We start from the raw sequence: 14685 nt of genomic DNA, 5'->3' as shown, positions 1-14685 counted from the left end.
CTATGATTTTTTGACTATCACAAAATAAACTTCTTAGTGATGAAAATTATGTGGCCGTTAAGCCAATCACACTACCATGTTTATTTAAGTTCATTGAATAAAATATTTGCGTTCATTATTATTATGTGTGATGTTTATAATGAAGTCCATGAATACATGCAATGACTTAGTGAATTATGATGATATCATAATACAGTGATCACTAGTCTTTAAACATGTATTCCAAATATTCCTATTCGATGGATAGTCGAGATAGACATCGAATTATCTGGATAGAATAGCATTAGCTGATCCTACTTATATGATAAGTATAACTGATCATAATACAGTGATCACTAGTCTTTAAACATGTATTCCAAATATTCCTATTCGATGGATAGTCGAGATAGACATTGAATTATCTAGATAGAATAGCACTAGTTGATCCTACTTATATGATAAATATAACTGATCATGTAGCTATTAGTGCGGCGACACTAAGGACATATAGTGAGTGCTCTTTGGAGAAAGATTTCACTTAATTGATCCGTACGAATCCCTGAATGGTATTATACCTAAACGTCAATCAGGTTGATTCAAGTCACGGTTGTATAAGTGATCCACTAACCTGAGACACCAAGTACATCTCGTGAGTGGACGAGTACATTTTGACTATGACTTACGAGCCTCTAATCATGGGATTCAAATAAGTTATAGATCGGATGTAGTAAGAAGCTTACGGAGATGATTGAGTGGTCAAGATGGGATCATCTGCCCTCGGTATAAGTGGAGACTAGCTGAAGGAAGACGATGTATAAAAATCCTTGGCCAGGGTAGTGAGGACATCGGGGAAGGCATTCTCCAATGATCCCCATTATGCATTAGTAATAATCGAGTGACAGATTAGGGTTTGACGATAAACCATACCCTAAGTCGTTCAAGAGTCTCGTGCAGATGATAGATTATACATATATGGTATTTGATGACGGTAAAGGTTCCATGAGAGAGTTCGAAACTACTCGGTATCTTCTAGAGCACAGGTGTAGCTTGGCACCCCACAAGCTGGGAACTTAACCTGTCGATTGGGTTAAATAGATCCTTATTTAATTATTATATATGTTGATATAGTTAATTAAGAAGGTTGGTCAATAAATATTATTGGGCCATTAAAGTTATTAACTATAACGATACATGGGCCTAGAGGGTCACACGCACAAGGTCATAAGGGCATTGGTGGATATATTTTACTTTGGAGGGTTTTTGAGAAAAACCTTTAGTGAAATATAAAGAGGGAAAGGGGTCTCATTTTAAGCACCCATGCAAGCCTGATTTAAAAGGCTCTCCCTTTCTCCACTCATCCAAGGAAGAGTGTCTTCATGATGAGGAGATCTTCAAGATTTTTACGAAGATTTGAAGAAGAAGACGTGGAGATCCAAGTGATCGCGTGGATACTTCTAGAGGTCGGACGTGTGAATGGCTTCAGAACGATCTCGAAGCGGGCGAAGCCAAGGGTGGAACGAGTTCCCCAAAAGGTACTTTAAATGTTTTATTTAAAGATCAACTGTGAATCAATCGACACGCTTCAGCATCCATGGAAACGTGTTTTCCATGGACGAATCAAGGCACAGAACCCAACACTTAGACCTGCCTAAAACCTCATTTAAAACCTTATGTATTCCTACCTTGCCTTACCATCATTTATTAGCTTGTATCCATGATCACTTGAGACATCTATTACCCATTTTCTCCATCTTGTATTATTGTATATCTTTTTCATGAACCTAATGGCCTTTATCTAGGTGAACATGATAATTCCATGTAACATAATACTTTAATGAAATTTCAACAACATCAACAAAAAACATTAAATAAATCACCTATGCATGTATCACATGTGTGATTTCTTGGATCATATAGCGAGATGAATCAAGCTGCTCATGTGTGCACCATCTAGATGTATCCACACAATCCTCAGCACGTAGAATCTCCTCCTTCACCTTGGCAAGCTCCATTCAACCTTTGTCACTATCGCTATACCATCCCTATTGCATCGAGAATGGTGAGGAGCCATGGGGAGAAGGGAGAATAAGGAGAATGCCCCTGAACAATTCTGGCATGGCTGAATTTTTTTCAGGCCCTTACCCTATTTATACTAAGCGGATATTTTACATGAAACCCCCAAAACTTAAGTATTTCTTCTGACCTCTAAAAGATCATTTGAGTGTGAGCCTCTAGGTCTAGTTAATGACTCCAACAAACCGATAACCTTTGTTGGCTTTCAAAATTAATTAACCATATCATCATATAGACTAATTAGTGTCAGATAGATTTAACTCAATCGATAGGTCGAGTCTCCAACTCGTGGGGTGTCAAGCTACAACTTATGCTCTAGAAGATACAAAGGAGTGTGTATCTACTCACTCGTGGAACATGTTCATCGTAGGTAATTGTGTAAGTATAGTCCCTTGCCCACTCGATGCTCCTTGGATGGCTTTAGGGTATGGTCAATTGTCAAACCCTAATCAGTCATCAAAGATAGTACTAATGCATTCAGAAATCATCGGAGAACTCGTATCTAATATTTCACTACCTTGGCCAAGGACTTCATTCCATCATCTTCCTTGAGATATTTCCTCTTACACCGAGGGTGGAAGATGCCATCTTAACCACTCAATTGTCTTCCTGAACTTCTTGATGCACCCTAACTAAGACCTATTAGAAACCCATGATTAGGGACTCATAGATCATAGTCAAAGTACAACTGTACATCCACAATATATCTTTGGTGTCTCAAGTCCAAAGACCACTCACACATCTGTGACATAAATAAACATTTTTGATAATTTGGTATAATACCATCAAGGGATTTGTATGGATCGATTCAATTAACTTTCCACTAAAGATCACCCACTATTTATCCCAAGTGTCTCCACACTAATGGATACATGATCAACCATATTCATCATATGAGTGAGGCTAGATAATATTATTCTATCCAGATACTTATATATCCTTCTCAAGTATTCTTAGAATGGGAATGTTTAGAACGTGTGGGATATTGTCATGCATTTGTTCTTCATGGGATATTTTTCCTTGAGGCATAATGAAGTGTCTCTGCTCCTTGCATAATTTTGTTGTGGCATCATTAATGAGACACCTTTCCCTTATCTCTTCCCTTGGCTCATCTTATCACTTATAATGAATAACATGGAAATGTCTCTAAAATACATTCATGCTCTTGACTACCTTCCAATAGATTTTTGTGTTGGTCACCTCACAACATACGAGGCATGCATATACATGTCATACGTTTGTGTAAATTAATGCAATATAATTAACTTTGTTTAACCATTGGGATCTCTATCCCTGAAAGCGCCATTGGTAGTCTATTCTTCAGTTTGAGGGGGGCTATGCCAGGGACATTTTTTGGGATGTGATATTAATTGTTATATAATCAGTTTTATCAGATTTGGATTTTGGCATAGTCCACATAATAATTATGCATTAAAAATAACTGTGCAGTTTTTATTTAAAGCAACAACTCAATAAATTTCCCCACAAATTGTGTTAAAAACTAAATTGTGTTAACCAATCATCGGTTGTTATGACTCCTTTTTGCAATGATTAACTGTTAATTGAATGCCAAAAGTGGTGATTGGGTGCCATTTGATCAAATCGAATGGCGACATGTGCCAAGATAAATCTATTAAATAATCCCCATAAAATAAAACCTAAATAATAAAATCGTAAAAATAGATATTCTGACAAAGAAAATTAATATATCCACAAATGTCAAGAAAAATCATAAATATTCCAAATCAGAAAATTCATTTCTTTGAAAACGCAATGTCAAAAAATCCCCTACAAATACCAATAAATCCAAAATAATGAGAATATCACTCTAAATATATATATATATATTTTTAGGATCGATAAAAAACACATTTAATTATGTAAATACACAAAACATGTAATTGCATGATATCAACCTGAGAGTTCATGTGTTATAAATGATGCATATGCTCTTATTGAGATATTGTTTCTCCATGCATAATGATTTGCCCCCACTCCTTGTGGTGTGCCACTGGGACATCACTATTAGAGTATTTTTCATATCACAATCAAAGGTTCTAATCAAAAGTTGGCTTCGGGTCAAATCAACTCTAATCAGAATTTCACTCTGGTCCTAATCGGATTTTGACAAGAGCCAACATTTGATTAGGACCTTTAACCGATAACCTATGCTGATCAAGTTTTGAATCTGATGATAGGTTCTGATAAGAGGGTTGATTTTGATAAAAAAAACTAATTAGGATCCCAATCGGATTAATATTAGTATCAAATTTGAGCTGATCTAATGTTTCATCAGAATCAGTGTTTGATCATGATATTTTATCAATACATATGGTTATCAAACTCTGATTCTAATAAGAGATTTGTTTCTAAAAGCTGATTTTACCATAGTGAAATTTTCGTCAGCATGACATTGCGATCATACTCAAATTTTGATCAGAATTGAACATGTTGTCATAATTTGACACCGAATGTAATTTATTGATGAAGACACATGTGGAAGTGGAGACAAACAGAGAACGTTTGATGATGATAATGATAAAATAAGACTTTTTTAAAAAATATTAACAAGAGAGAGATGCATATGGATGAACTTGTGTTCTAGAACTTGTAGTTGCCCTTCGGACACAGTATCCTAAAGGCCTTGCCACCCCCTCTTAGTTACGTGGCCCCAACTTGGGACTATGACAGAAGTTCTGATCAGAAGTTCGATTACCGTAGCAATGTCAATATATGGTCGTAGACAAATTTTGATCAGAATTGAACCTGATATCAGCATTGGAATTTACAGACGAAGATGCACATTGATGGACATTGACGGGAGATTTATCAAATAAGATCTTAACTTTTTTAATGAACATGTGTTCTAGAAACTCGTCCTTGCCCTGGCCGTCAAGGTATCGTAGCAGCTTAACATAAGTTTATAACTTCACATACTTTAATTTTACTGCTTTGTATCTAGAACTCCTTTGAATTTTATTCCTTTGAAGATGGATAGAGAACATTGATGGGGAGATTTATCAAATAATTATCTTTTTTTTTTTAATGAACCCATGTTCTAGAACTCGTGCTTGGCCTGCCCGTCAAGGCATCCTAGCAGCTTAACATAAGTTTATAAATTCACATACTTGAAAATTATAACTACGACTAATCATTAAAAATCTCACAACCCATTCATAATTATATGAATGAACCCGTGCTCTAAAACTCGTGCTTGCCCTGCCGTCATGGCATCCTAGCAGCCTAAACTTAAGTTTATAACTTCGCATAATTGAATTTTACTTCTCCTTATCCCAGAACTACAACTAATCATTAAAAATCTCACAACCCATTCATAATTATATGGATGAACCCATGTTCTAGACCTAAAGCTTGCCCTGCCCGTTAACGTATCCTACCATCCCAACATAAGTTTATAACTTCACAATTTCACATACTTGAATTTTATGTCTTATTAACTCAGAACCACAACTAATCATTAAAAATCTCACCACCCATTCAGAATTATATGTATGAACCCATGTTCTAGAACTCGTGCTTGCCCTGCCCGTTACGGTATCCTACCATCCCAACATAAGTTTATAACTTCACATACTTGAATTTCACTTCTTCTATTCTCAGAACCACAACTAATCATGTAAAATCTCACAACCCATTCAGAATTACACCCAATACATCCACTAGCAGCACTCCCCACAAGAGTTGATGAGGAAATTCAGGAGCTTTTATTTCAAACCGAGTGTCGGTGGACGTGGTCACACTCCAGAGTGCACAAAAGGCGCGGTTCCCTCTCTCCCACGTTCAGGGGAGCGTTCAATTTTTAACTTGACGCGGCATGTGATCCCTCACGAGCGCATCCCCAACAGACCCAGTTGGTAGCTTTGGCCGTACCCTCTGTCACCCTTCACACCACTCCAGAAAACCCCAAGAGAAGTTCAGAGAGAAGGTCAGACTCCAGAGAGAGAAAGGGGAAGAGACCCATCACTTCTCTACTCTCTTTCTCGGTTCTCCCTCCTCTTTCCCGCATTTCTGAGAGATTTCTTTAGTGGGTTTTCGAGTTTCCCTTCACGCCAGTCCAGAAAACCCCAAGAGAAGGCCAGAGAGAGAAAGGGGAAGAGACCCATCACTTCTCTTACCCTTTTTCTCACTTCTCCCTCCTCTTTCCCGCATTTCTGAGAGATTTCTTTAGTGGGTTTTTGAGTTTCCCTCCATCCAACCAAACCCATTTCGTTTCTTCGGAGGAAGAAGCGAAAATGGGGACGAGGGCGGATCTCTTGGCAATGTGGGTTCTGTCGCTGTTGTTGCTGCCTTTGGTTGCGCAATGTGCTGTGACTTATGATGGGAAGTCTCTGATTATCGATGGGAAACGAAGGATTCTCTTCTCTGGCGCCATTCATTACCCCAGAAGCACTCCAGATGTGAGCATCTGTCTTCTTTTTCTGTCTCTGAATCTGGGTTTCTCTTAGTTTTTTTTTCTCTTTTTTTCAGATGTGGGAAGGGCTGATTCAGAAGGCTAAAGAAGGTGGGCTTGATGCGGTGGAGACTTACATCTTTTGGGACGGTCACGAGCCCTCTCCTGGCAATGTACTATCCTTAACTTCGTTTTTTGATCTTCTTACCAGCAATGTAGGATCGTACAGTCTTGTTTTCTGTAGTTTGTTTTGACCATGTCTCTGATTTTGTTGAATTTCTTGCAGTATGTCTTCGAGGGGAGGTATAATCTTGTGAGATTTGTGAAAACAGTGAGAGATGCAGGCCTCTACGTAATTCTCCGTGTGGGGCCGTATGTCTGCGCCGAGTGGAACTTTGGGTACCCTTCTTTCGAGATTTTTCATAATTTTTTTGCAATTTATTTTTAAATTTTCATTCTGTCTTTTGGGTTTTTGAATTGAATTGAATTGTTTTCTTCCAGTGGGCTTCCTGTTTGGCTTAAGTATGTGCCTGGAGTTAGCTTCAGGACGGACAACGAGCCCTTTAAGGTTCAACAATTCCTGTTTGTAATTATAATAATCCATTTTTTATCAAAACTTCCTCTTTTAACAATTATTTTCTTCAGGCGGCGATGCAAGGATTTGTCACCAAAATTGTAGACATGATGAAGGCCGAGTCGCTTTTCGAGTCACAGGGTGGTCCTATCATCTTGACGCAGGCATGTTCTTCCCAAATCCTAACTTTCAATGGAATTTGGGCAATTCAGTATGCAAATAATTTTTATTTTTGAAAATTTTGTGAATTTATTTGCAGATCGAAAATGAATATGGGCCGGAGAGCAAATCCCTCGGACAAGCTGGCCACTCTTACATGACCTGGGCTGCAGAAATGGCTGTGGGTCTAAAAACCGGCGTTCCGTGGTCTATGTGCAAGGAAGAGGATGCCCCGGATCCTGTGGTGGGTTTATTTTCATATTTTAGGAATAAAATTATCCATAATTGTTCTTAGAGTTATTTTCGGCATTTAATGATATTGAGACAATCTGTATGAGAAAATCTAATTTTGGTCTATTTTCTGTGGTTTGGCTGGGATTGATGCATCCTTCCATATTTTGGAACAATCTTCATGAAAAATCTAATTTTATCGTTTCATTTTCCTGTGGTTTGTCTTGGATTGGTGCATGCTTTCTTATTGTGATGTGTTACATTTCTATGGAACAGATAAACACGTGCAATGGCTTCTACTGTGACAGTTTCATACCCAACAAGCCATACAAGCCTATGCTGTGGACTGAAGCTTGGACTGGCTGGTTAGCTCCTACCCCAGTGCAGGAGAGGGAGAGAGTGGAAGATGGTGGGACAGAAAAATAGATAGAGAGGGAGGGGGGAGGGAGAGAGAGAGATGGAGGGGGTGGGAGAGAGAAAGAGAGAGAGGGAGAGGGGAGGTAGAGAGAGATGGAGAGGGGAGGGAGAGAGAGAGATGGAGGGGTGAGGTAGAAAGAGAGATGAAGGGGGAGGGAGAGAGAGAGATGGAGGGGAGGAGAGAGAGAGAGATGGAGGAAGGAGAGAGAGATGGAGGAGAGGGAGAGATGGAGGGAGGCAGAAAGAGAGAGAGAGATGGAGGCGGGAGGTAGAAAGAGAGATGGAGGGGGGATGGAGAGAGAGAGATGGAGGGGGGAGGGAGAGAGACGGAGGGGAGGGAGAGAGAGATGGAGGAGAGAGAGAGAGGGAGGGAGGGAGAAAGGGGAGAGAGAGAAAGAGATGGAGGAGAGAGAGGGAGGGGGGGAGATGGAGAAGAGAGAGGGAGAGAGAAAGGGGAGAGAGAGAAAGAGATGGAGGAGAGGGAGGGGGGGAGAGAGATGGAGAAGAGAGAGGGAGAGAGAGAGAAACGGAGAGAGAGAGAGAGAGAGAGAGAGAGAGAGAGAGAGAGAGAGAGAGAGAGAGAGAGAGAGAGAGAGAGAGAGAGAGAGAGAGAGAGAGAGAGAGAGAGAGAGAGAGAGAGAGAGAGAGAGAGAGAGAGAGAGAGAGAGAGAGAGAGACCCAGCTGACAATCTTCTGTTTTGTGTCCTGCTTGCAATCTAAGGTTCACGGAATTTGGCGGGACGGTGAAGAAACGGCCGGTTGAGGATTTGGCTTTCGCAGTGGCACGGTTTATTCAAGTGGGGGGATCTTTGGTTAACTATTACATGGTCAGCTCATTCACAAAGTTTTTCTCGAATTAAAATTTAGCCCAAAGTTTTTCCTTGAATCTGATGACTTGCTACTCATTTGTCTTCATTAGTTGAACCTTCTTGGAATTATATGTGCAGTATCATGGTGGCACCAACTTTGGGCGCACAGCCGGAGGCCCATTTATCACAACTAGCTATGATTATGATGCACCAATCGATGAATATGGTAAGGGTTTATACTTATTCATGTGCGTTATCTGGTTTCCGATATATTAGATAACTTTACTCTTTAGCAATAATTTTTCCATAATATTTCTGAAACATTTTTACAGTGATGTGCTAAATTTTATTTTTGGTGTGGTATCGGCTTTCTTTCTCTGCGTCGTGGGCAGGTACGATAAGAGAACCAAAATATGGGCACCTGAAAGAACTGCACAAGGCCATAAAACTGTGCGAAAGTGCATTAGTTTCATCAAAACCAACTGTACAATCATTAGGCAATTATCAGCAGGTTAATAATATCTTTTTATTTGCGTTATCAAGCATTATTCATTTTAAAGACTGAGCATTTTTTCATCTTTCCAATCTTGGCAGGCTCACATCTTTTCTTCTGGTAATGGAGAATGCGCCGCTTTTCTCTCCAATTTTGACTCTAATACCACCGCTAAGGTTCTGTTCAACAACATGCATTACGCTCTTCCACCCTGGTCAATAAGTATTCTTCCCGACTGCCGAAATGTAGTTTTTAATACGGCAAAGGTACGGTGAAGTACCCTTTTTCTCTTCTCTTTTTATTTATAAAAATTATTAAAATTTTGTTTTTACGATTGTTAAATCTATGTGCAGGTTGGTGTTCAAACATCCCAAAAGAATATGGAAGAAACCGGAGAGCTTTCACTCTCATGGGAAAAATATGACGAGGAAGTCGCATCGATGGGCGACAACTTGTTCACAACCGTGGGTCTCCTGGAGCAGATCAATGTCACCAGGGACAGAAGTGATTATTTATGGTACATTACTAGGTAAGAGTTTTGATGGAAAATTAATTTTTTTTTCATATATTTCAAAATCAAATATTTAAGTTAAGCTTGATTTCTTGAACTTCAGTGTTGACATCAAGACGTCTGAGTCTTTTCTGAGAGGAGGGAAGCTTCCAACTCTCGCCCTAGAGTCTGCAGGACACGCATTGCATGTTTTTATCAATGGGAAACTTTCAGGTCTGGTTGCTTTGCAACTTCATGTATCATCAAATTGGGAAATTGGTTGAAAAACAAACACCAATATAGATTTTCATCATTATAACATGACGCATGGGGACGACTTTGTGACTTCAACAGGGTCTGCATATGGTACAAGGGAATATAAACGTTTCACTTACACTGGGGAGGTCAATCTTCGAGCCGGGTCAAACCGAATTGCCCTCCTCAGCGTGGCCATGGGACTTCCGGTCAGCCCCCCCTCTTCTCTCACTTCATCCTTAAAATTTATCATCCGTTTTTTGGCATGAAACCATGACTAGATAATGATGAGATGACGAGGAATTCGTCATCAGATGGTTCATCGGATGAATAAGGTGATAATTTGCCATCATCATCATCATCATCTTCCACTCGTCATCGTTTCCCTCTGTATTCTTCTTCTTGGGTGATAATTTGCCTTGTTCCATTGGCCCAATCAGGTTCCTATCAGAATCTTTGTAGATATTCCTCTCCCCTAACCCATAACTCTGCTTCCCTTTTTCATAATTTTTAACCTTTGTTGATTTGCTTCTCCACAATTTTTCTGTTCCATGCTTGTGAAGAACGTTGGAGCCCATTACGAGACGTGGAGCACCGGAGTGGTGGGCCCGGTCGGTCTCCACGGGTTAGACGAAGGAAGAAGAGACCTCACCTGGCAGCAATGGTCCTACCAGGTCTTAAACTTTCTTCTAATTTCTCAACTTTATGTTGAAGAAGAGCAAATGCCGACTAGATCATGTTATTTTTCTTTTAATCAGGTTGGGCTCAGAGGAGAGGCCATGAACCTCAATTCACTAGAAGGAACCTCCTCAGTGGAGTGGATGGCAGGATCTTTAGTGGGTCAGAACCTGCAGCCCTTAACTTGGTACAAGGTCAGCAGTAAAGTGTATAGAACAGAAGAAAGTAAAGAATTCAATCTTTGCCGTTGGAACAGGATAAGTAATGTTCTCTGCAGGCTCATTTTGATGCTCCTGGAGGGGACGAGCCGCTTGCGCTGGACATGGGCAGCATGGGGAAGGGGCAGATTTGGGTCAACGGGCAGAGCGTGGGGAGGTACTGGACGGCCGCCGCGCCGGAAGGCTACTGCGCCGGTTGCAACTACAAAGGAACCTATCGGCCTCCCAAATGCCAGGCCGGCTGCGGCGGCCCGACGCAGCGGTGGTGAGGAAGTCATCATCATCATCATCATCATCATCATCATCATCGTCATCATCATCGTCATCATCATCGTCATCATCATCATCGTCATCATCATCATCTTCACCATCATCATCATCATCATCATCTTCATCTTCATTTTCACCATTTTCTTGTCATCATCATCATCACCATCATCATCATCTTCATCTTCATTTTCACTATTTTCTTGTCATCATCATCATCTTCATCTTCATTTTCACCATCATCGTCATCTTCACCATCGTCATCATCATCTTCACCATCATCATCATCATCTTCACCATCATCATCATATCTTCACCATCATCATCATCATCATCATCTTCATCTTGATTTTCACCATCTTCATTATCATCATCATCATCTTCACCACCATCATCATCATCTTCACCATCATCATCATCGTCTTCACCATCTTCTTCATCATCATCATCATCATCTTCACCATCTTCATCATCATCATCACCTTCACCATCTTCATCATCATCATCATCTTCACCATCATCATCATCATCATCTTCACCATCATCATCATCATCATCATCTTCACCATCATTTTGATCTTCATCTTGACTTTCACCATCTTCACCATCTTCATTATCATCATCATCTTCATCTTTATGTTGGCTATGACTTCTATTTTATAAATTGTGTTTAGCATTATTCTTACTCACTGTCGGCATAAGCTCCTCATTGTTTTTGGTTTTTCTCAGCATAATGATCTTCGTTTGGCATCAATAATCCTATTATTATCAGTTCGCTTCATCATCATAATCGTCTTCTTCACTATGTTTCTTTCATCATCATCAGTTTTTTTTTTTGCAATTTTCTTTTATTATTCTTATTGACTATCAATCATGATTAATCTTATTAAAGTTTACCCGCAAGCATCAAAATCACCCTCCGTTTTCTTGTTTATGTTCACGGCAGTGTTTTTTACTTTGGTCTACATGTTGTTATGATGATGATGATGATTATTATCATGATGAATTCTTATCAGCATCATCATTATCATGATTTTTGGCCAGGTATCATCTGCCGAGATCGTGGTTGCAGCCATCGGGGAACCTGCTGGTGGTGTTCGAGGAGGTGGGGGGGGCGGCGGAGAAGATCTCGCTGGTGAAACGGACGGTCTGCGGCGTCTGCGCGGACGTGTCGGAGATTCATCCGACGGTCAGGAATTTTCAGATGGAGAGATACGGCAGGGCGGAGGAAGCGCGGCCGGCGGCGAGAGTTGATCTGCGGTGTTCGGCGGGGCAGTCGATCTCGGCCGTCAAATTTGCGAGCTTCGGCACGCCGACGGGCTTCTGCGGGAGCTTCCAGGAGGGCCCGTGCCACTCCCCCAACTCTCGCTCCGTTCTTGAGAAGGTCCACCTTCCTTTCTCTCTCCTCTCTTTCTCTCTCTTCCCTTTCTCTCTCTACGATTTCTCTCTCTCTCTCTCTCTCTCTTCGATTTTCCTTCCTGGGTTCCCGTCTTTTCTGTCTCGGAAGGTGCCCTTCGGTTCTCGCTCTCTATCTCTCTCTCTATATCTTCCGGTTTTGGTGATGGGTTTTCGTATTTTCTCTCTCTTCGATTTCTCTCTCTACGATTTCTCTCTCTTCGATTTTCCTTCCTGGGTTCCCGTCTTTTCTGTCTCGGAAGGTGCCCTTCGGTCCCCAGTCTCTCTCTATCTCTCTATATCTTCCGATTTTGGTGATGGGTTTGCGCATTTTCTCTCTCCTCTCTTTCTCTCTCTTCGAACTCTCTTCGATTTTCCTTCCTGGGTTCCCGTCTTTTTTGTTTCGGAAGATGGCCTTCGGTTCTTACTCTCTCTCTATCTCTCTATATCTTCCGATTTTGGTGATGGGTTTGCGCATTTTCTCTCTCCTCTCTTTCTCTCTCTTCGAACTCTCTTCGATTTTCCTTCCTGGGTTCCCGTCTTTTTTGTTTCGGAAGATGGCCTTCGGTTCTTACTCTCTCTCTATCTCTCTATATCTTCCGATTTTGGTGATGGGTTTGCGCATTTTCTCTCTCCTCTCTTTCTCTCTCTTCCGTTTCTCTCTCGTCGTGGAAGGTGTCCTTCGGTTCCCACTCTCTCTTTATATCTTCCGATTTTTGGTGATGGGTTTGCGCATTTTCTCTCTTCCAATTTTTGATGCAGGGTGTGCCCAGTTTCTCCCTCTTCGGATTTTGATGATGGGTCCACTCATTTTCTCTCTCTTCGGCTTTTGTTGATGGTCTGCTCACTTTCTCTCTCTTCGGATTTTGATGATGGGTCTGCCCACTTTCTCTCTCCTCCAAATTTTGATGCAGGGTGTGCCCACTTTCTCTCTCTTCGTATTTTGATGCGGGCTCTCCCCACTTTCTCTCTCATTGGATTTTGATACTGAATCTGTCCCATTTTCTCTCTTCGGATTTAATACTGGGTCTGCCCACTTTCTCTCTCTTCAGATTTTGATTCTGGGTTTGCCCACTTTCTCTCGTCCCCATTTTTTTATGATGAGATGGGTCTGCCCACTTTCTCTCTCTTACTCTCTTGATGTTGGGTCTGCTCCTTCCCTCTCGAATAATGTCTCTCTCTCTCTCTCTCTCTTCACTTTCTCTCTCTTCCGATTTCGATGCTGGGTCTGGCCTTGATTCCTCGCTTTAAGTCTCTTCAATTTTCATGCATGCTTCGCGCCAGTTTTTTTTCTGGGTAGTCGGTATGGTGTTCCCGTGTTTCTCTCTCATCCGAGTCTCATGACGGTTCGTCCGTGTCTCTCTCCTCATTTTCTCTCTCATCTCTTCGGCATGGGTCCGCGTGTCTCTCATGTTTCTCTCTCTGCTTCCTCTCTCTCTCACTCCTTTTCTTTGCTGGGTCCAATGTTTCTCTCTCTTCCGTTTCTTACACTCTCCTCTCTTCTCCGCTGGGTCCAATGTTTCTCTCTCTGCTCTCTTCCCTTTCTTTCTCTACTCTCTTCTCTTCGCTGAGTCCCATGTTTCTCTCTCTGCTCTCTTCTCTCTCTTCCGTTGTTTCTCACTCTAATTTCTCTCTCTTGTGGTGACTGTTTTTTGCAGAGGTGCATTGGGCAGGAGAGGTGTGCCCTGTCGATAACGGCGGAGAGCTTCGGGGGGGATCCGTGCCCCAACGTCTTGAAACAGGTGGCCGTCGAGGCGATTTGCTCTCCCAAGTTCTGATCTTTCTATTTTCTCTCTCTTCCCGCTCAAGTGTACATCCTCTCACTACAGGGGAAGAGGTAGAGTGAGATACAGAGAGCTAGAGAGAGATTCTCTTTCTATTTCTACTCTGGGCTGCTGTGTTTCGTCTCTATATTTACTTTCTCTCTCTAGTCCCTGGCATTATCGCGTCGAGGGAACGAGAGAGAGACTCCGCCTCACGGTTTGATCTTTCTCTCTCTAAATTTATGTAGAACTCCTGTAAGTCTGTAAAACATAATGGAGGGAACGGGGTAGAGAGAGAAAGACGTCGGGAGAGGTTCTACATTTGTGATTAAGGGGAAGAGAATAGAGAGAGAAAGAGAAAGATAGAGGTTTTACATTTAGGATTAAGGGAAAGAGAATAGAGAGAGGATTTACATTGAAGATCAAGGGTAAGAGAATAGAGAGAGAAAAAGAAGAGAGGATTTACATTGAGG

General features: G+C 41.2%; 1 protein-coding gene across 1 annotated transcript; it reads left to right on the top strand.

Moving 5' to 3' along the window:
- Nucleotides 1-5901: 5901 nt before the first annotated feature.
- LOC144711792 (beta-galactosidase 5-like) lies at nt 5902-14379 on the top strand. Its single transcript, XM_078585849.1, has 19 exons — nt 5902-6470; nt 6541-6636; nt 6750-6862; nt 6965-7031; nt 7109-7201; nt 7297-7440; nt 7704-7792; nt 8566-8671; nt 8792-8879; nt 9046-9164; nt 9248-9412; nt 9500-9675; nt 9761-9870; nt 9991-10100; nt 10455-10565; nt 10650-10763; nt 10847-11052; nt 12099-12438; nt 14108-14379. Exons 1-19 carry the CDS (start codon nt 6306-6308, stop codon nt 14225-14227), a joined length of 2532 nt encoding a protein of 843 aa, XP_078441975.1. The 5' UTR covers nt 5902-6305; the 3' UTR covers nt 14228-14379.
- Nucleotides 14380-14685: the final 306 nt, after the last annotated feature.

Source organism: Wolffia australiana, chromosome 14 (assembly GCF_029677425.1).
Source record: "Wolffia australiana isolate 7733 chromosome 14, ASM2967742v1".
NCBI lineage: Eukaryota > Viridiplantae > Streptophyta > Magnoliopsida > Alismatales > Araceae > Wolffia > Wolffia australiana.
This window is presented reverse-complemented; position numbering and strand designations above follow the sequence as displayed.